The 22,882-nt window shown below is 39.9% G+C and overlaps 1 protein-coding gene across 1 annotated transcript in view; it reads right to left on the minus strand.

The window, feature by feature from the left end:
- Window positions 1-22,882, minus strand: part of LOC124262541 (multidrug resistance-associated protein 1-like) — a 75,440-nt gene that overhangs the window by 6,369 nt on the left and 46,189 nt on the right. The window contains 13 exon segments of the mRNA XM_046697048.1: window positions 1,920-2,070; window positions 2,073-2,113; window positions 4,269-4,435; window positions 4,565-4,723; window positions 4,959-5,105; window positions 6,169-6,270; window positions 6,945-7,071; window positions 7,754-7,953; window positions 13,988-14,298; window positions 21,155-21,368; window positions 22,088-22,295; window positions 22,449-22,518; window positions 22,649-22,850. Of these exon segments, the coding sequence (XP_046553004.1) occupies window positions 1,920-2,070; window positions 2,073-2,113; window positions 4,269-4,435; window positions 4,565-4,723; window positions 4,959-5,105; window positions 6,169-6,270; window positions 6,945-7,071; window positions 7,754-7,953; window positions 13,988-14,298; window positions 21,155-21,368; window positions 22,088-22,295; window positions 22,449-22,518; window positions 22,649-22,850 (2,099 nt within the window).

The raw sequence follows: 22,882 nt of genomic DNA on the forward strand, positions 1-22,882 counted from the left end.
TGCTATGTCAATAAAACGTATCTCAAGAACGAATAAAGACCATACATACAGTAGTTGAAGTCTCAGACATTCTTCAAAAAGAAGTAACTCGGCTTGAATCTCTCAGGGAACACGTGTGAAAGCTAGAGTGACAGCAGAAGGAATGGTGATACCTGGTTGGCTGCACATGCATAGCAGGAGGGGTAACTCCACGTGGTGGGGCCGATAACAGATACAAAGATTTGTATTTATTGTACATTATTTTTATTAAAACATTGATACAACTGTCACATGACATTTTCAGCCACAGAAAATGCATATACGTACCCCAAGGATGATCTCTATGAAAAAGAATTAACTGTTTAAGCATGCATTTACATTTGTAGATGTAATTTTTCATGATAGTGCATAGGTTGTTGACAAGAATGCTTTCATTGGGGTCACCCAGAAGAAATGAAGAGAGACTGAAATCAATACTACGACTGGTTTCATTTGCGAACCAACTCAGAAAACTGTCAATTAGAAGCTGAACTTTATAGCATTTGTAAAATAAGTGTTCAATGGTTTTCAATGGTTTCATTTTCATGTTCACAAAAAGAACAACTTTGATCATCACTTTGTCAGATCTTATAGAGGAAAGATGTAGTTGAAATTATTCGGTGAAGTAATCTGTATTGAAAGTTTCGGATGGAGTTATCGATAGATGATTTCTGACTGACCTCGAAGCATTTTGACATATGCTCTTGTGTTATGATGTGATCTATTTTGCTTTCCCATTTGTTAACATAACTTTTAGAGTGACACCTGGTTTTGTTCACACAATAGTTGATAGATGAATTTACAATCATCAGAACAAAGAAGATTCACTATTAAATCACAATTTCAAAAATCTGTCATTTTCAGACCCCCATAAGAATAGTTATTTGTCAGCATTTTTCTCTTTATTTTGTATCTTTTACCCGACCAGATAAATCCAAAACAGCGTGGTCGTCGAAATTTCCCTATCACTTATGATAAAGGGATCAAAGGGATGAGTCACTAAGTCGCTAAACAAACAACGTGTCACTTTGGGTGGACCAGTCAGCAGCGCGGTCAACTTCAATCGTTCGGATTAACGCAGCTGTTTACAACTTAATTAGTCCAATCCGTTCCGACTGACCAGCGTTCGGAGGCGGAAACTGAATCATCGGACTAACGAGGTGTCAATTATATACAATATATAGGGAGATGATTTGGTGCCCGGTGAGTAGCGTTCGGAAGTCGGTGGATTCGGATTAACGAGGACCGGATTACCGCGGCCTGACTGTATCAAAGTATCTAATCGTTTAAAAAACGTAATATCTGGGTCTGGAAGGGAGGTAAAGAGGTGTGTAAACAGTGGGAGTAGTTGTGATTTTATGATTGTTACTTTTCCTCTTAAAGTTAGCATTCTTGTGGAAGGAATTGGAAATTTCATAAAATTTCTTCTTAAAGATTATTTTTGAAACAATGAAAAACGAGAAAAACGAAAAGTCAGGAACAGATCATATTAGCTCACCTGACCACAGCTGCCAACGACCCAAAACCCGAAAATATGATTCATCTATATTTCAATACAGATTTGGTATTCCTAAACTCAGCTTACAATTTTATTGCTTATTTTCTATTTTAACTGCAGCAACTTCTGATACTACACATGAAGTGCGTCTCTTGGACAGATGCAACACCATAAATATACTTCATATCTGTCGTTAAAGAACATCCAATGATAGCAGATGGTGTAAAGCTAAACAATGACCCTCTCTTTATGAAACTTTAGGCATCATAATTTTGTTTATTTGCGGCTTGTGATATTATAGATATAAAGAAATCACAGTTTTGGATTATAGTTACAAATTCGTAACAAACACAAAAATATGTGATTGTTGTGATCCATGGCTGCCTGTTTGTCTCGTACTCACTTAGAATAGTCCATGATGGTGTTGAGCCTGTGGGCGATCGTCAGGACAGTACACTCGGCAAACTCTGTGCGTATCGTTGCTTGGATCAGATCATCAGTCTCTAGATCCACAGCGGCTGTGGCCTCGTCCAGGATGAGGATCTTGGTCTTCGCAACAGCGCTCTGGCCAGACACACCAACTGTCGCTGTCCAACACTGCCATACAAAACAACTGTTGTTCTCATAGGTATCTCAATTGTTTTCTCACTAAATTCTACATCTACAATGATCTATTGAGATAGTAGGGTTGGGTATCGCCAAAATTTTCGTATTGCGATATATTGCGATATATGTTGGTGTATTGCAATACGTATTGTGAAAGTGTGACACATGGTTTAGCTCTTTCGACACCAGTCAACACCGAGTTCCCAGAGACTCTGAGGTCATAGATGAGGCCTATGTTTATCAAGGAAAATATCAGCTTGTAAAACATTATTACTGCTACATGTCATGCACCATTTGAAAGGCTTAATCCCAACATATTTATAAATATGTTAAATATAAATAGTTATTTTTTATCATAGTATTCAAATAATACAACAATTTAAATAAGTTAAGTTTTAATGAAAATGTAAGTTTACACATTATAATGTCTAGATAAATCACGAAGTAAGCAAAAAATGCACATTTTTTTCCATTTGTAATATGTCATTATATCCCCTTACCTTTTTCTTCTATATTTTCATTTTTACGAAATCATTATAAAGGTATCTGAAATAATATGTATGGACGACTATTTACCGATAACTGGATAAGAAGACTCGTACCTGTATAGTACGCCATTACTGCCAAAAATCGTGGCAACTGTGTGTAGTAAAATGTGAAATGAGTCAAATACATTCGTGACCAATTCGTGTTATTCCGGACAAGCCGAATAGCGTAGGTCACGGAAAGAGGCGAGTAGTTACGAATGGAGTAAAATAATTTCTTTGCAATTATCGATTTTCATTATTGGTTCAAGGATTATAAAATTATCTTTTTGCTGATATTTGTTAATGACATAAGAAACTTACTTAACATGCCTTTCAAGAAGTGGCCATGCTTGGAAATTCAGAGTTATCTATCTTTGGAAATATTCCTAGACTAAATCTTTGAAGGGCATTTAGAAGTGGAATGCATAAGAAAAGCAAGATAAGACGATGTTTCGGGAGTGTATGATTGCTCCTACAAAATCATCCTATTCTGAAAGGGTTACGTATAAAACCACCACCTTATGGAACTTAGTTGTCGTATCGTCCTTGGTTATGACCAGTGACAAAAATGCTTCAAGCATATATTTTAGCATTAAACATCGTGTGCAAGCGTGAAGTTCGAGGCGACGAAAGCCGAAATGTTATTTGGCTTACATTTCATGATCGCACTCAAAAAGATGGAAAATAGTAACTTATGATGTACATTGACAACTTTTATGAGTACTGTTCTTGATTTTATTCTTTAGTTTATTCAATTTGTTTAATTATTTCCTCGAAACATCGTTACTTTGCTCTTTGACAACTTTGATGTGGACCCGTTGCCGAATCGTCTTTTTGTTTTCAATAACATCGCGAAAATTGTTTATAATTCTAATTCTGTCAATAATATATGTTAATTGTAATAAGTATTTTCAGACATTGTGAAAAGTGATAGATTTAATAAGTGAATCATATGTAAGGTAGGTTCCTAAAATTATATACCATGTTGATGCGCCTACTGCCAGGCCGGTTTACCGGCCTTTCGGTGTCTGGGGACTTATGACGTCTTGGCCTTTTTTCCGGCCTGTGGTGTTGAATGGGTTAACTAAGGTAATGAAATTACTGTCTTCCTTTCATTTGAAACAATGCCACTGGCCACTGTCAGCACAAAGATGTGATTGACCAATATACATTCTCAAAACTATTAATGTATAATGATATAAAGGAAATACAAATCTCATAAGTATTTTTAACTACATCACAAAAATTACCGATCATGGTCACGGCAATTGCCGATCGTATCGGGTGAACCAGTTCGTGAAAAGTGTACCGCAATATATCGTATTGCAAAGTTCGAATTTCGATATACCGGTTAACCGGTATTATCGCCCAACCCTAGGAGATAGTATTACTTTTTAAGTTGGGGGTTAACAGACAGGATATGAATAGACAGATGGTTGGTGAACAAACCAAGACCCATAGTCTGAGCTGTATACAGAGATGAATATTAATAAGTAGACATTCATAACTGGAAAAAACAACAGGTACTGAAATATTTGTTGTGTCCAAACAATTATGACATTGCGTCAGTTTACATTTGAGTTCTCAGAACATGAATTGGTGTGTTTTTCCTGCCCTACCTGAGGTTTTCCCCTCCCTCGGTACACTCGTACTGAAGCTGCTCTGGAAGTGAGGTGACATAGTTCTTAAGATGTGCATGTTCCAGGGCCCGCCACACATCCTCGTCCTTGAACTGGTCGAAGGGGTCAAGGTTCATGCGGAGTGACCCAGAAAACAAGACAGGATCCTGAGGAAGAAAACAATTACATCCAGTGAAGAAAACAGTTACATCCAGTGAGAAAACACAGGCAAAAACAGATATTCCAAGATGGCCGTCTGTCGACCATATCTTGACAGTGACTGAGAACACACATACCTGAGGAATAATGGTCAGTTTTGATCGGAGATCATGTAGGCCAATCTTGGAAATCTCAACACCATCGATGGTGATACTGCCACCGGCAGACTCAATGATACGAAACAATGCAAGCGTCAAGGAAGACTTCCCTGCCCCTGTTCTACCCACAATGCCAACCTGAGAACAGAAAAAAAGCCTTCAGTGTTTATCTTTGGAGTGGAGGCAGCTGTAATAGGTTTCTGGCTCTCTGCATCCTTAGATGTATGTACAATATAACATACTCTAATTATAACCTACATTTTTGCACTGCTAATCAGATAAACACAATGACATTTTATTGAAATGAGACTTGAAATGAAGTGTTTTTAATACATCAAAGTAACCAAAGGAACCAAGCTACTAATTATCTCACCTTCTCCCCACTGTTAACACTGCAGTCAATTCCCTTCAAGACAAGGTCAAGGCCGTCTCTGTAGCGTGTCTGGTAGTTGTCAAAGGTCACCTTACCAGCGGCTGGCCAATCAGTGTCTGGCTTCTTGCCCTCTATCTCCCATGGAGCCTGATGAAACACACAAAACCCTGTTCAGTTGACAACAAGCAGTTGTCACTAAGGTGACATAATCCCCCCGCCACAAATTATCAAATCAAACTTAAAGAGTAATGAAAGTGAAGGTCGTAGTTTAAGATGAAGTTAAATGTCAACAAAAACATGACCAGTCAACCTCTCTTGATATCTTGCTAAGCTCTGTAGCTGTTCAAACACACAAATATTTTCAAGACTCACTTTGACTTTGACATGAATGTCATGCTGTATGAAATATTAAGCAAATAGTAATAGAGAAATTGCATATAAAAAAACAAGTCTTGAAAATCTATGAAGAAAATCCAGTGAACTGTTCTTGAGATATCTTGCTGACAATCTAAACATACTCGACTGGGCCCTGCACTTTCCCTATATGAAGCCTGGCGTCAAATATGATGAAAATCCAGTGAATGGTTCTTGAGGTATCGCACTGACAAGCTTAACATGCAGGCTAACATGCTGAAATCTTCAAAGTGTCATTGTGACCTTGAAAATTATGGGAAGGTCACCAAATCGACTGGGCCCTGCACCTTCCCTATATGAAGCTAAGTGTCAAGTATGAAGAAAATCCTGTGAACGGTTCTTGGGATATCTCGCTGACAAGGGTAAAACATTTAAGTTCCATGATGACCTTGAAATGAAGGTCAAGGTCAACAAACCTAGGTACTAAGTATGAAAAGGATCCAGTCAATGGCTCTTAAGATATTCCATTCCAAGTTTGGTGAAGAAACTTTGAACGGTTTTAGAGTTCTGCTCCAGAAAAGAGCACTACCACTAATAAGTCGAACTTGTTGCCATGGAAACGCCAAAAATGTTTTATTTAGATTTCCAAAACTATCAAAAGGCACCAGTACACCACCAGATCTATCTCTGTGCCAAGTTTGGTGAAGAAATATTGAACAGTTTTAGAGTTCTGCTCCGGAAAAGACAAATGTGCACAGACGGAGTCCATTTTAATACCCCCCGCAAAACGCGTTGCGGGGGATAATGACAGCATATACACCATCACAATGATGTTAAACACACCAGTTAATCTTACCTCAGTGGGAGTCTCTGTGTACTCTTTGATTCTTTCAACAGCGACAATATTGGTCTCCAGCTCGCAAGTCATCCTAACCATCCAGTTGAGGGTCTGTGTCACCTGTACATAACATTAACAGACCATACACCATGCTGGTGTCTACCATACACAACCTGTATAAGAGTCAAGAGAAGCTACACCCTCAATTACTATTAGTCCAAGAGCCACAGCTTTAATTTGTAAGACTGAAATTTTTGGATCGTGAACAATTTTACATCAGAATACATATTCAAACCTATTCTGTAATACCCAGAACTGCTATACCCAAACAGCTATGTTCTATTTAGACTAATGCTTAGTCTCTGAATATATATAATTTTGATAGTAACAAACAAGCCCATTAAAATTGAAAAGGAGCTCCAGGGAGACCAGAGATTCAGAACCTGAGGAAATCTAGACTTGCTTTATTTAGGGCTTTAGCACTGCAGAGAGGGCTTGGCAGTAGGGAAAATAATGTGGTTCAAGGACTGTGAGACAGACTATGTTCTATTCTGCAATACCTGGAACTGCTATACCACCAATAGCTATTCCCTTTTCTGCAATATACAGAACTGCTATACCATCAACAGCTATGCCCAATTCTGCAACACCTGGAACAGCTATACCACTGACAGTAATACTCTATTCCACAATACACCGAAAAGCTATAGCCCCAACAGCTATGCAATGTTCTGCAAAGTAGAATAGTAAAGTACTATTAGTTTTGCTACCATGGGTTGTTCTGCTATACTTACATTCATGGCATACGAGATGGACAGTCCTACAATGCCCGGGTTCAGACTGTCACGACCCAGAACAGCAAACAGCGACGCAAAAAAGATAATGCAGTTTCCGACAAACTCCAGACGAATCGCAAGCCACCTGTCAGAGGAAAACCAGTCTTGCATTATGTCACTCGTCAAAATGAATCAGGTTTCCGTGTGATGATAACTGAACAAAGGATTTCCTAAACACTCGACTGCCAACATACTTACTCAATATATTTGGCTAAAAAAGTATCATTAATACCATTAATTGTGTACTCTTGCTCAGGGGAATAGAATGAACAATTTCCAAAAGGAAATAACTATCAGAAAAGACTCTATCGTCAAGGAGACAACCACTTAATGTGAACAAATGGTTGATGACATGAGCACAATCCATACTGTTACGGTATAATGAGACGCAATCAGTCATGTTGACCACTGAATCTAACCAATCACAATTCACTGTGACTCTTACAGCCAGCATTGACAAACTGCAGGCTCCCTTGAACATAGGTGGATCCAGAGGGTTGGGGGTTTTTTGTTTGTTTTTTTGGCAGGGGGTATTAAATGATCATTCAAACTCTCGAGAAAACGAGTGAAAATTATGTGTGCAGCCCCCTTTTCTCAAGAAGCTGTATCCGCCCCTACTTGAATGGATCTCAAATAGATATTGAAATACAGGCTTGACAAGCTGAAACACCAACCATTTGCCCAAAAAGTGTCCTGTGCAATGAATGGACCAAATCATTCTTATTTTAGATCTGATACAACAGCAAGAACAGAGAGACACATCTCACCTGTTGGAGACAATACTTGGGTAATAGGAAATCTGGTTCTCGTCCACCTTATTCTGAGATTCGTCCATGAAGCGACTCTGTTGTCCAAAGGCTCGGATAGTCACAGCTCCAGTGATCGTCTCACCGAAGTGAGAGTATATGGGGGAACGGCTCACTGACTCTAAACGCTTCAGTTGCCGGGATGACGCCACATAAAATCTCTGTGACCAAAACATGTGTATATTGACTTACAGTAATAGGCAAGTTTCAGTCATAAGTTTTCTCAAAATGAGAAATACATATTTGAGTAACAACATATATCACATATTCTTCAATTATTTGAAATTAAAATTATAATAATTAACCTTTGAATAAGGGTTAGAATTCAACAATCAGTATAAATGATTACACAGTAAGAAATCAGGAAATTCACACATATTGAAAAGACAATGAAAAGATGATTGCAGTCCATGGTTTACAATAACTCTTATAGTTGTTCAAAATTACATTTTAAATCCATATGACAAAGGCAATGTTAAGTCTTTATTCAGACTAAAAGGAGGTGTTAGTACAATGCGAGGTAGTCCAGCAAACAAGGCAGTGTATACAGGGGTAGTAATATACAGAAAACAAGAAGCAGCTACAAAAGCAAATTGCTCGTACACTAGTGAAAGGCAGCCTGAGTCTACACAAGCACAACGAAACACCCAGTGATGCATGAAAGCTCAAGAAAGAAAAAGCAATACTGAGGTTATGTAGTGTCTAGCACAGTCTGAGATCACAAGACTGATTTCAGCTTGTAAGCTAACACCGTGACAGTACGATGACAACACGATGACAACACGACAACAACATGGAACACTTGTCACCAGTAAGACGTCATTATACCTCAAAACACATTACAACAACACTGATGTCTGTAAAGACCATATAATAATAATGACATCTATTATAGGGTCTCTGGTTGTAGGATTGTGAATTCAATATTTTGCTTCTTTTCTGTTTATTGAAGTTTTTTTTTTTTCTTGAACCATACGGACCACACAAAAAAACACATTCGTCAACAAAGTGCAATCACACCTATCGTGATCTTTGTGAGTTGGCAGCATTTCAGCAACTGCTCGATAACTGTTTCCGAAATTTTTCTGGAAGATCAAAGTAGCTGTGAAGCTGCTTATGAATGCAGTCTTGTATTTAGAATCATACTCAACTTGTAGACGCCACTCCGTCTCAAAGACCACAAGGATGAACAGCCATAAATAGTTGAACTGGTAAAAACAGTTACAATACTTCACAGGTTCTGGGTACACAAGTAGCGCCCTCCATCATCCATGTAAAGATACATCAGCTCCTTGTTCTAGCATAATGAAAGCAAGTTACTTGTACAACCGGTCAGCATGCAGGCTATTAACTGGGCTTCTAACCTAAGTGCCCTGACAGACTGACGGGTAAACATGCTAGAAACAGATTTTTGTACGTATTTGAGGCTTCTAAATTCTGTGTTTCCGAACATTGAACAATGAGGTTGCATTCAATACAACCAACAGAACTAAGTATAAAACCTCTTTTTCCCTATTAATTCCAATTTCAGAATGTTTAAAAACATTTTCTGCAGACTTGGGCATCTTAGCAGGTCTAGAGGAACCCCTAATATCATGAAATAAGTCTGGCAGCCTGAGTGAGTGAGTGAGTAAGTGAGTTTAGTTTTACGATGCTTTTAGCAATATTCCAGCAACATCACGGCAGGGGACACCAGAAATGGGCTTCACACATAGTACCCATGTGGTGAATCGAACCCAGGTCTTCGGCGTGACGAGCAAACGCTTTAACCACTAGACCTCCCCACCACCCACCCCTGGCAACCTGAAGCCCATCTACTCAATACACTGTTTCATTATCAGACCATGGTAGAGTTCAAATAGCTATCACTCACTGGGAGAGACGTTTGACTGGGGTTATCAGCCTTATTTCACTCCTTGGCTTCACTACATATACACTGCCCAGTGGCTGCATGTAGTCGTGGATGATGGAGGAATGTAATGTCCACGAACATGTGACGTACAGACACTGACAAGAACACATACACCAAGCATGAGAAATCTTGTTAGAACCTTCCTATCACTGTTTATCATGTGTACAATTCAAGAGTACTATCTCTATCACATCAATGCTATAAGTCATGTATTTGTGGCTGCAGTCATCCTAAAACCAAAACTTCAGATTTTCAACAGTCAACCATACATAATTAGTTTTTTTTTACAATACCATCTTAAGTCTACAGCTACTTTTATGTGCAGAAGGTGGGGAAAACCTCATTTCCTCCCCTGGTGTGCTTGGGGTAACTTCACGGTTGCTGCTCCTCCCTCAACCAGCACTTGGTATTATAGTAACACTATCACCAGTCCATTCAGTTCATAGTCTCCTATTGACCCGTGAAGGTTCGAGTTAGAATTGGTCTTCAGTAACCCATGCTTGTCTTAAGAGGCGACTAACGGGATCGAGTGGTCAGGCTCGCTGACTTGGTTGACACATGTCATCGTATCCCAATTGCGTAGATCGATTTTCATGCTGTTGCTCCCTGGATTGTCTGGTCCAGACTAAAACACATCACCGCCATATAGCTGGAATATTGCTGAGTGCGGTGTAAACCTAAACTCACTCACTCACTCACACACAGTCTCCTGTTACCACTTATAGCTGGCACATCAGTACCTAATGGTGGCATGACGTTGGGTGTAAACTCAAAATGGCATCCTGTCTACAATACAGCCGATTTATGCTGGCAAGAAGGTCCAAGAAGGGTCTTTGCAGAACTTACAAAGGCAAGACAGAACGAAGCTGCCCAAAAGAAAGTCAACTATGCTTTAGCGATTCCCGAATCACTGCTTGGAAACGTAAGTTTTCACAACACGTTGCAGAAGTTACCAGTAGAGGTTATAGACAGATCGTCTTATCAGCAGTACTGGTTCTGGGCCCCGTTTCACAAAGTCCTCGTAGCTCTACGACTATGGTAAGTCAATGTTACAGTATAGGACGTAGGAATGCTACGAGGAAAGTTACGAGATCTTAGGCTTACGAGAGCTTTGTGAAACGGGGCCCTGGACGGGACACATTCAGTCATGGTGCAGCCACCCCACACTGGATCTACTACAAATTACTATATTAGATATAGCTATACAGAATCCGTTAACCCAACTGCCTCATAGGCAAATCATTCTGGAGTCTTGGACTTGTTGCTGCTGATTATTAAGCTTAATTTATGGGCCATACACACTACCCAGACTAGCCAAACTCTCGGTACTGCTTGGAATCCCAGCTGGACATGGGACACTTGCAAGATTCCAATCAAGATAATGATGACTCTGCAGGAATATGGTTTGGGTTTCAGTTTGGTTTGGTTTTAGTGTGACTGTAACCACAAATACGTTTACATGATTTATGGCAATGATGAATAGACCTAGAAGTTTCATAAGAATTACAGCATTAATTCTTGGCAATAACACACAAATCCAACATTTAGTATGAGGAGGCAATTTTAATATTTTCATCTGTCCGTGTCAATATAGCCATATTCACTCTCTGATTCCAAAATAACAAAAACGTTTTTACATGCAAAACAATTCATGGATAGGTAGTTTATGTTGACGAGGGATTTTAATCCCCATCAATGAAAAGTACCACGTTTCTGTTAACATGAGTTACGTATTTCTGGAAGTGTCTCATTGACCTACATAGTCCTGCTGCAAACACTGCACGGTGGAGGGTCGATGATTCATGAGACGTACTTCGCGCAGACAGCAACTTCACATAAGATACAGGCTGTGTAGGAGAGTAAAAAAGTATGTGATTTGAAAGTGATTATTGCAATGAGTAAGTGAATCTCTGTTCAGGTATTTCTTGGAATATTTCAGAAATCTGATGGCTGGGGTTTTTTTACATAAGCAACACACCATGTGCCTATAATGGGGCACAATGTTGTTTGGTGTGAAGTTTGGACGAGTTAACCACAGGCGGATCCAGGTAACCTGGTGTTTGGGGAGAAGAGTTGACACTTTAACCAAACACTGTGCCCATGTGAGGTGCCCTGATCTTTGGGGTAAGAGTGGATGCCTTATCCACACATTGTGTCTACGTAGGGTACCCTGGGGTTAAGCTTGGTTTTTGCAGTGATGAGTGGTCAGCTGATCCACAAGACAATGTTACCAGTACCCTCCAAGATGTTCAAGGAGATGGAAGTCGTCATTTCTGTTTATGCAGTGTGTTGAGGGATGTTTAATCATGCAATATATCGAAAATAGCCATATCTCTCAGAAAACTATACTCTAACATTTTGCACCCTTCAACTAATAACTAGAGTGTAATTTAGAAATTGTGTTAGAAAATATGCAAACATAAAACAAAAATGAAAAGCAAAGAAAATGTGAAAATAACTTTAAAATGATTAAAAAGCCATGCACCATTGATAAAAAAATACAACAACCATGCAGCATGGCACTGGAACAAATGCACAAAGTCAATCCAAAATGCAACCATAATGATTAGAGAAGCAACTTTCAAACATTCCCAGCTACTTCCCACACTACAAATTACCTGTAAAAAGTAATAGAGAAACATCAGAGGGATGATGACAACGAGAAACAGCTGCGTGCTGATGGATATGACAATCAGGGTGCTTATCACATGGAGGAGGCAGTACAGCCACATGTGAATCACTGAGGGGATGGTCACATCAACGCCATCCACGTCCTTGCTGAATCGGTTCACAATCCGACCCAGAGGGGTGGTATCAAAGAAGTTCATGGGTGATTTCAAGATGTTCTTTAGGAAACTCAAATGCAGAATTTTGGATGCATCTCTGGCCCCAATTGTACGAATCAGAGTTCCCAAAAATATGAAGACACCTGCAGAAATTAAATATGGATGCAATGTTAGTAGAGTTATGCTTTATACTCACAGGTGTAACAATTAACTGTTTGTTGTACTGTACTTAACAATCTTTGTGTTTTATAACAGCTGAACACAATTAATTGAATCTGGACCATTAAGAAATGTGATGGGCTTCATCAGCATCCATCTACAACCATAACGGTGATGTTATCAACAAATACATCAGGCCTGACGGTCAGATCAGCTATGTCACCTGTTACAACCAGGTCACCAGGATGTATTCTAACCTGGAATCCCTACAACCTGCATAGTAGGTCTAATTCAAACCAGAATCGCCATGGATAAGTTAAGTCACCTCCTACAACCTGCATAGTAGGTCTAATTCAAACCAGAATCGCCATGGATAAGTTAAGTCACCTCCTACAACCTGCATAGTAGGTCTAATTCAAACCAGAATCGCCATGGATAAGTTAAGTCACCTCCTACAACCTGCATAGATTGATAGGGAATACTTCTTGCTGAAATCCTGATGGATCCTTTGGTCACCTCGTACAACCAACAAAGCTTGCAGGTGACCCAGAATTCCCCTCCCCACCCCCAATATGTTCAGTCGCCTCTCATGGCCAGTTAAGAATACTGAGGACCAAGTCCTGAGACAATATGGGCGTTCATTTACTGTCAGCATATGCTGATGATGGGTACTGTTTCTCATACAACATTTATAGTCGCAAGCAGAAAGTCTCCAGAAATACCAAGCACCTTTACAAAACCATCATACATTTTGTCATTTTGTATAGCATCTGTAATTTTGAATTTTTTAATGACATTATCTGCCAAACATTGGCATTTGAGCAGTTCTCACTTAATCCCTCCTAAAACAAATCCACGATAACTGTTGACACACATTCACATCTGACGTCACTTCCAGTTTGTGGAATAATAATAATCTTACTCACTGATATTGCCCCTTCCTGATCAAATCCAAATGTTATTCGAGGTTTCCTCTCCACATTCCTCAAACAGTGCATTTCATATTAACTTTGTAAGCCTTAAGCATTAAGGTAATGGCTTTTGGATACTGAGGCCATTAAATAAGCACCTGGTTAAAAAGGCATAGGTTAGGGAAAGAATGAATACCAACAGAGGTACGCAATGTTTCAAAGATTAATGTCTTCCATTCTGAACATTTTCCTTTGTCACATGATGATTTCCCCCCGAGCTCCAAGTTCCTTACTAACAATGAACAATAAAATTCCAAACAGCTTCCACTATCACAGTGGACCTAACTCTGTGTCAATACCGAATTAGCTCGGACCTGCAATCATCTTGACAAGACATGGATGACCTTCACACTCAACTCAGTCCTACCTGGATGGGAACATAGACAATGACAACAACGGGGATGGCAACAGCCACAAGGGGTGTCGTGTACAAGATGATGACAGATGATCCTACAGCACCCAAAATGACATTCAACATTGACCTTATTGTGAAGGGCAATACAAGGTCAAGTTCAGCAATGTCATCAGAACATCTGTTCATGATTCGGCCAGTTGGTGTCTGGTCAAAGTATGAGAGTGGGGTGTTGAGCAGAGACACGATGACATCATGATGTAGATTCCGAGAGGCAGCAATTCCCGAAATCTGAGTCGCCAGCGCACATGCCATTATCAGCAGCCCTGAGGAGACAGGAACAAGGGCATAGTATTTACCTTGTACTCCATATAATATCAGTCTCCTAAAATGATTAGTTACCTAGTGAAGAAACAGTCAAACTGCAGAGAACGGTGATGAAATCAGTGTTGTGATGCCAAGTACCACATGAAAGTACCACACATGGTCAAACTCTCCATGAAAACCAGTCGGCCCACATGAAAGTACCACACATGGTCAAACTCTTCATGAAAACCAGTCGGCCCACATGAAAGTACCACACATGGTCAAACTCTCCATGAAAACCAGTCGGCCCACATGAAAGTACCACACATGGTCAAACTCTTCATGAAAACCAGTCGGCCCACATGAAAGTACCACACATGGTCAAACTCTCCATGAAAACCAGTCGGCCCACATGAAAGTACCACACATGGTCAAACTCTTCATGAAAACCAGTCGGCCACGAAAATACTATGACAGACACAGCACGATGTACATGAACAAAAACTACAAATGGATCTGTATATCTTCAACCTGTCACAACAGGCTGAAGCAGATTAGTATCAGCATAAAAAGTGTGCTTGATGTGGTCATATTTTGAACGTCTCCTTGTCAGTGACAACCTTCAATGAAACACAGCATCAGGACCTGATACTTCCACAAGGTAAGTTCGAGGAGTTGGTGTCTCTGCTCCAGTTAGAACGGATATGTGAGTGAGTGAGTGAGTGAGCTGGTAGGTGGCTGGGTGGGTATGAGATCTATCTGTCTTTAAGTATACTGAAGCCATATCGCCAAAGGACACTTATGTCACACTCACTGGTATCAGTGTTAGCATATCAGACATGGAAACAGGTTTTAATAACATATGCATTCAGCATTGCAGGTGCTGAAATGATAAAATTTCAGCACATAGCAGGGGAAAACCCATTTGAGATAACTGGTGTCAAACCTAAGTGTTTGACTGAGTTCCATGCCCGTGATTGGCTACTCCATGGTGATGACTTAATGTCAGAGATGACAGACTCGATATGTTGCTGGTTATAGGTTTCTTGTGTTTTAGTCAGAACCCATCAACTTCTAAGTTGAATATTTGCAGTTGACAAACCTTCCCTGTATGTCGTGTGATATCAAACAGAAGCACAAGCTATTAAATGTCTCCAATATTGAAGCTGGGTTTTACATGTTTGACTAAAAAAGAAACATGGATACATGGTTACATACCGTTTGAACCTTTACCTAAAAAAATCGAACGATTCCGAAAGGTATTTTCCGCGCGATCGCTTCCAAGTGATACACATGGAGGCCGCAATGAGTAAATGAGTAAACAGTCAATGAACCTAGCGTTTTTGTCAATATTCAAGGATGACATCTTGCGGAAATATAAGCTAATGAAATACACAATGCATATGAGCTAATGGTAACCATGTCATTAGAAACACCTAAGCATATACTGCAGGTCAAATATATGTGTTTTATGCGGAGTTTCATTTGTTGACAGATCAGTGTCAGCGTCCAGGGAAGAGAAAATCAAAAAATTTGTCCATCTCGCATTTGATTGGACGGCCATAGGTCGCTCAAAGGTTAGCTGACGCGACCTGCTACTAGGGTTTGTTAGCCTCAGTATAGCAGTGTAATGAATAATACTGAGTTTACTGAGACTTAGTCGTAAGTGTAAAAGAGTTCAACTAACTAGTTTCCCTGGAAGAGAAATGAGGATATCATATGAAAGTGAGTATGTGAGCTGGGATAAAAGCATAAGTACTTGTTAGATACATGAAGCAGTTACAGTTTGCTTAGCAGAAGATGATGCCAATCTTCCCCTAACCATGCAATACATGCAGCAATTGAGAGAGGTGTACACTGATGCCTTTACATAACATTGTCAATATGCAGTGTCGTGCAGTGTCGTGCCAGTAGAGATGTCTGGGAGTCAATGTCCCGCAACATTGTGTTTCAATATAAGATGCATCAGGGGATACCAGTTTATTGGGAATCAAACGCAGCCATTTAAATGGGACACCTGACCACAGTTACCGATCAGTTTTCTTGCATTAATAGTTTCAACTATTGTGAAAATAAAGAAGTTGATCATCCATAAAATGTTGTCATCTCTATACCACCAACATGTTGAATTCACACAACATATGAATTTGTAAAATGCCACCAGCTGAATGTTGTCCTACATAGTACAACCATGTTTGTCATATATAGATTTACAGACAGTCAAAATCCAAAGTCATCTGGTATAATTTTTTTATCCCAATTTTGTTTTTGTGGAAAGTGTTTGAATATCACAACACTATCATAAGCCTGAGTCCAGTAAAATCCTTTATAATCTATTAGAATCAGTTAACAAACTTGATGCTCTGAGCCAAAATCAATCTACTGGAGTTTGGCATACACAGTAGCTATTAACTACACAAATTAACTCAAAAGGTTCAAAACATGGTAGCCTATCAATGTACACCTCCCAGCCAATCACTGTCTGCCCTTGTCACCTGACCTGCACTATCATGTAGAGGAAAATCAGAGGCAGCATAACGCTAAGGAACAATGGCGTTGTCCAGCTGATGATGAAAACCACAGCCATAACATCAAACATTCGGGTGATGAGGTCATTTATCGTTGGTGACAGTAAAACATCTACAACATCAATGTCCTTTGCGAATCGATTGAGAACCCGCCCAAGAGGAGTAGTATCAAAGAAGGACATGGGAGAGGCGAATACATTGTCCAGCATAGCACTGTGCAGGATCCGCCCTGCATGGATATGGCCCAGGTAGAGCCCTACACTTGCAATATACACGTTGATACCTGAAACAAAGCGTGATCAGTTACGTGGACAACATTGAAATGTCACCTGGGATGTACGTCAGAGCTGCCAACTAGTATTTTGTTACGGTATTATAGTCAATACACCATAGCCCAAGTTACAATTAGTATCTGTTAACTTCCTGTAGACTGAGCACCACACTCCGATGATATTGTACAATACAGCCAAGTGGCTCCTACCTCAGGTGACACATGTATTGTGTAGTTTGTATTATGACAACTGAAACTGCCAGTAATGAGTAGTGGGTCAGAACTGGACAGATGCAACCCTATATACAGACTTGATAAACTTCAGCTGATAAACAAAATGTATTCCTAGCAGATATTGTAAGGCTACACATTGACCCTCTCTTCATGAAAATTTAATCGCTGTGATTTCTATTTCCCTAAATAGCCTATCATTCATATGAATTAAGAAAGAAATTGTATTTTCATATTTTAGTTGCAAATTCATAACAAACACAAAACATTTGGGAAGCCTATGGGTATCAGTTCTAGAGGAACACAGATTAGCAATGGCATGACTTTCTCACGTCATGGTAACCAATGATTCCACAGTGTTCTGCAAAGCGTGGTGCTGAAATTTCATTGCGGCGACATCATCCAGGAAATATTACTACATGTCACCCAAGCAATATTTCCTGATGTTTTGGAAAACACATCATATGACATCATGCTTTATTTGAAGTGAGTTTGAAAGGTACTTCAATCATATGTAGGTGTGTCAGTCACTTGTAGGAGGAAAGGCCCAATCAATGCAGCAAGCTCACAAGCCTGTAATACTTCACGCTCTGTATGCTATACCAGATCTTGTGTTAACTGTACATAGCACCAGCATTAAATCTGAAGCAGAGTGGAGCTAAATGCAATGTAGCTGGTTTGATGCATGAAGCAGTTATCGACTAGCGTGCCACACTTTATGTTACTATATATGCATGAGCGCCATTGAGAGAGGTGTACACTGATGCCTTCACATAGTTGCTGATAGTCTCTGATATATAAATATCCATGACACTTTTTGCAGTTTTAGACACATCAAGGGGAATTAAAGTACTGTTGGATATAGAAAAATCTGTTTTTTCACATTTATATCTACAATTTATGAAGCTAATATGTGAAAGTGTGAAATATCTGTTAAACTAAGTTCGGCCTAACTACAGTCTCAGTGGTACAGAGATAGAAAACGTTAAAAAAAGGACTTTACTGAGGAGAGATTAGTGCAGAAATGAGCAATGCGGGGTTTTTCTAAGTCCAAAGCGACTTATTTAGAACAGACCATGGCTTTATGCAAATTAGTGTGAGATGATATTGTATTTCAAAGCACACTTTTTAAACGCCTATTTTGAAACTAGACTTAACTTCATTATAAACGATAGCTGATGTAAAAAAAAATAACTTTAATACTGAACCTACCATACTGTAGCTACCATGGAGCCTCACTATCACTATAAAAAGAAACAGGTAGGAGGGGTCGTCTCAAAAGCAACACCAGGACGGGTGTCACAGATGGTGGCTGGGGTCGTCCATGGGGACAGAGATATCAGCTAAGATAAGATAATCCTTTAGGGGAATTACACTGGGGGAAGTTAACGGCATGTTTTATCAATTAACAAACAATATCCAGTCGATCTTGGGGTGGTCTTGCTACCTATATATTTTGAGACATTTAATACGATAGTTGATTTAAGCTTTTCTATGGGTATCATATTCTTTTACATATCTCAACATAGACGTTATGAAAGACACGCAAGATGATAATCAATAGATGAGACATATTCAATACACATGAAAAAAGCATAAAATATCTTTGAGATGACCCCTTGTGCCTGTAGGCAGCACATGCATTTCATGCCAGGTGAGTAGACGGTCCATCGTCATACCTGGCTGAGCGACCTAATTGACATCTATAGTCTGATCTATTGTTTTGTCCGATTTTACGAGTAAACATGCATTTCTGGATATCCAATTACACATCCCACTGAACGCCCAGTTAGGCCGATGTGGGTTATTTCAACATATGCTACATGCAGTTGTGTAAATGTAGGGATACAGAGTAACAAGCCTAAAAACAGATTTTTTCTATTTCCGACAGTACTTTAATCAGCTCATTGTTGGCCATCACAGTACAACAAAATCGAGGTCACTATTCAATCAAGACGCATACATTTTCAGAGTGAACTCAAAAATTATCTCGCATATCGTATATCGTAATTTTAATCATCCTGAACTAAAGCTATCATAAACAGACTACCGAGTTCAATGTACACCTCCCAGCCAATCACTGTCCTTGGATGTCACCTGACCTGCACTACCATGTAGAGAATGCTGATAGGCACCATCATACAGAGGAACAATGGAGTCGTCCAGCTGATGATTATAATGACTGACACAACAGCAAAGATGCTGTTGATGAGATAAAATAACGTTTGTGACAGTAAAACATCTACAACATCAATGTCCTTTGCGAATCGATTGAGAACCCGCCCAAGAGGAGTAGTATCAAAGAAGGACATGGGAGAGGTGAATACATTGTCCAGCATAGCACTGTGCAGGGTCCGCCCAGCACGGATATGGCCCAGGTAGAGCCCTACACTTGCAATCAACACGTTGATACCTGAAAAAAAGCATTCGCATTTATGTAGACAATAGGGGTGAAACAGTATGCTCTTACCATGGTACGCTACGTATTGCGGTACAAGGGCTTCGGTTTGGTCCGTTTCCCATCGGTATATGAGAACTTACTTCTGGGAAAAAGTGACTGTCTAGCAAAGAAATGCATAGATTTTGACAAAATAATTCGATTTCTAGACATTTTAGGAAAGGTTTAAAAAGGTTAATAAAATGACGGTACAAAAACAGAATTTTGGGTTGCATTACGGTATACTGAACCCAAGGCAAACTACTGCGGTTCTACTAATACAGTGGTATACCGTTTCACCCCTAGTAGACAACCTTGAAAATTTCACCTAGCAGAGCTGCCATAGACCATGAACAACTGTGTCTGCCATGAAGGCTACTTGTCATATGCACCATTGTTATCCTGTAGATGACATGAAAATCATTATCAGCTGATAGGAAATCGGTTGGAGACAACAGGCCTGAAACATCCTTATCTCCAGGAGACTTCAAGTCTACCAGTAAGGTCACCGTGTTGAGATATCATACTGATATGAGATGTGACCAACAAAAAGTTCATAAAACTGGCTACAACAATCTCAAGATTCCTACTGCAACTGCTACATTGTTTACAAGTCAACAGACTGGTGCAACACATTTGATGTGATGTACTGGCGTACGTGAATTGTATGCATTGGTTATTTCTAACCCTCGGTTACTCAACAGTTCAATAAATTCAAATACACCACCTTGATTTGTATGCATGGGATATTTCTAACCCTTCAGTATTAAGTCAAATTCTCAATAAATTCAAATATTGCACCTTCTAAGAAAGCAATTCCCCGTGACCTTTGACCTGACCTTCTCTATACTTCCTGTGAAAGGAAACCTGGGATAGACTCAGTGGCGTGTGAATGAACAGTATATATTCCAGTTTTATCATGACGTGTTAATCTAATGTCAAAGAAGTAAGTTTCATTGACTCATCAGGTATTTATGGAGCTGACAAACCTAGAAATATAATCTGGGTGAACTGGGATTTGAACCCACAAAAATCACGGGTTTCTGGCATGCCCAGGGGACACAACTCTACACAGCAAATTGTTGCATTAGACGTCTGCATCACCTGTCCCCCTATTCTTGTTAATCGAAAACCACTGAAAGAGGAAATTATTCAAAGACATATTACGATTCTTCATGTGGCTTCATTTGTTGTTTAACACAGCAATCAGTAATATTCAAGCTGTATGAAGGCAGTGTGTACGTAAATCTGTAAAAGATGAAGCAGAGATACAAATTGACTGTGTAACATCCAATGCCTTTGTGTGACAAGCCACAGCCATGTCGCTGGATGCCTCCTGTTGCAGATATTGGTTCTAGGGGACCAATGCTAATCCAGAATCCCCACAGGGGAGCATCATGGTTTATTACCTTGAGAAAATCCTAGAGCTCCATACACGCCAAGCCGCATGTCCCGCTGGGCGGTGTCAGTGTGGTTGTACTTTTGGGCATCATTGCTCCAGTCACTGAGCCAGACGTTAGAGCCAATGTTGGCGGCGTTGTACAGGAGGTAGAAGAGAAGGATGACAGCTGACAGGACGGGCCCAACAGCCTTGATGTAGGCTATAAACACGCGTAACTTCACCTGCACATAGAGACAGAGGTCACTCACACTACAACGTAAGTGCAGATTGAAAGTGGGTTGGATTCGTGTTTAACGCAGCCCTCAGGATATGGAGCATGAGATCAATCTGGATCTTGGGTTCTGATAGCTAATGAAGGTTTTAATGAACAAAACGCCACATATAGGGGGAAGACATGTAAGACACATCACATGTTGTATTTAGGATTACACTTTCTTCTAGTACGTATTGAGTCAAGTCCCTCATCTCAAAGTGAGGTGAACTACATCTTAAAGTGAGGCACCAAATTCAGTGATCTAACACACTCAGCCACCAGCAGTCTAGATCGCATACTGTGTGTACTCCTCAGACAATTCAGATGGTCACTGCTATGGCCGATAGCTATGATTGCACACCGCAAAATGTACCGTGATATATTTGGGATTACATTTCCTTATAACATATGCATATCTGACCACTTATTTGACCAATGTGTATTCATGTAAACCACTTGTCAGTTAGTCAAAAAACAATCTGGACAAAATTCTTTTATTCCACAAATATTGATATTAATTAGGCACGCACCCCTGAAAAACAGTGTAAAAGTTAATCTTTCATGTGCAAGACGAAAGAGAACAAGCCCTATAACATCAATAGTCTGTAAGCTGGACTAAATACATTTTCTGATTATGAGATAACCTATTTCATGTACAAACTCACAGTCAAAAGTCTACCACCTTACCCTGCCTGTCTCCACTCCCTCTGCCTGTATGAGTTTATCTTCCGGTTTCTTGTCGTCTGCTGCTGTCTCATTGACCTTGACCTTGCTGTTAGCAGCAAGAGTGTGGTCTGACTTCTGTTTGGTATCATGAGTGGAGTTGAGCGTGTGGCTACTGCCATGCATGTGATCAGAGTCTGTGCGAATACGCTCCGATATCTTTGAAACTTGTCTGTAAACAAAGTCATGCAATTGTGCAACATAATTAAATTGTAATGAATGCAAGCATACAACTTGAAATTATGCAATAATGGTTAACTGTTGTCATTAAAAGCTCAAGTCAAAGTGAGGTACACCTAAGAACACATGCTCCAACCAACCATACCTCTGAAGATCCTTTGTGTCTTCCAGTACTGAACCAAGCTGAGACAAGATCTCTTCTCGAAAACTCACATCTGAAATTGAAAGAATGCAACATGAATCTGGGGTTTTTCAGTGTGCTAAAGGGGCAAGAGGAAACTAAAAAGAAAAAAGAGACACAGCCCACACAGGCTGACCCTAACTACAAAATGTAAGAGTTCCTACCTTCAATCTCCCCGAGTTCCTCCACTTTGTCATCACCCACCAGCTCGTCAAGCAGGTAGTTCTTGAGGAACTCAGCAAACGCACCTGCATGGTCCATGAGCTCCCCGAAGGACCCAACCTCAGACACCTTCCCATCAACCAGAACCACGATCTTGTCCATCTTCGGCAGGTAGCTGATGCCGTGGGTTACCAGAATTCTGGTCTAGAAAGACAGACTCGGCCCATAACAAGCTG

The sequence above is a fragment of the Haliotis rubra genome, unplaced genomic scaffold (genome assembly GCF_003918875.1).
Source record: "Haliotis rubra isolate DU_JTF1 unplaced genomic scaffold, ASM391887v1 Scf844, whole genome shotgun sequence".
Lineage (NCBI taxonomy): Eukaryota > Metazoa > Mollusca > Gastropoda > Lepetellida > Haliotidae > Haliotis > Haliotis rubra.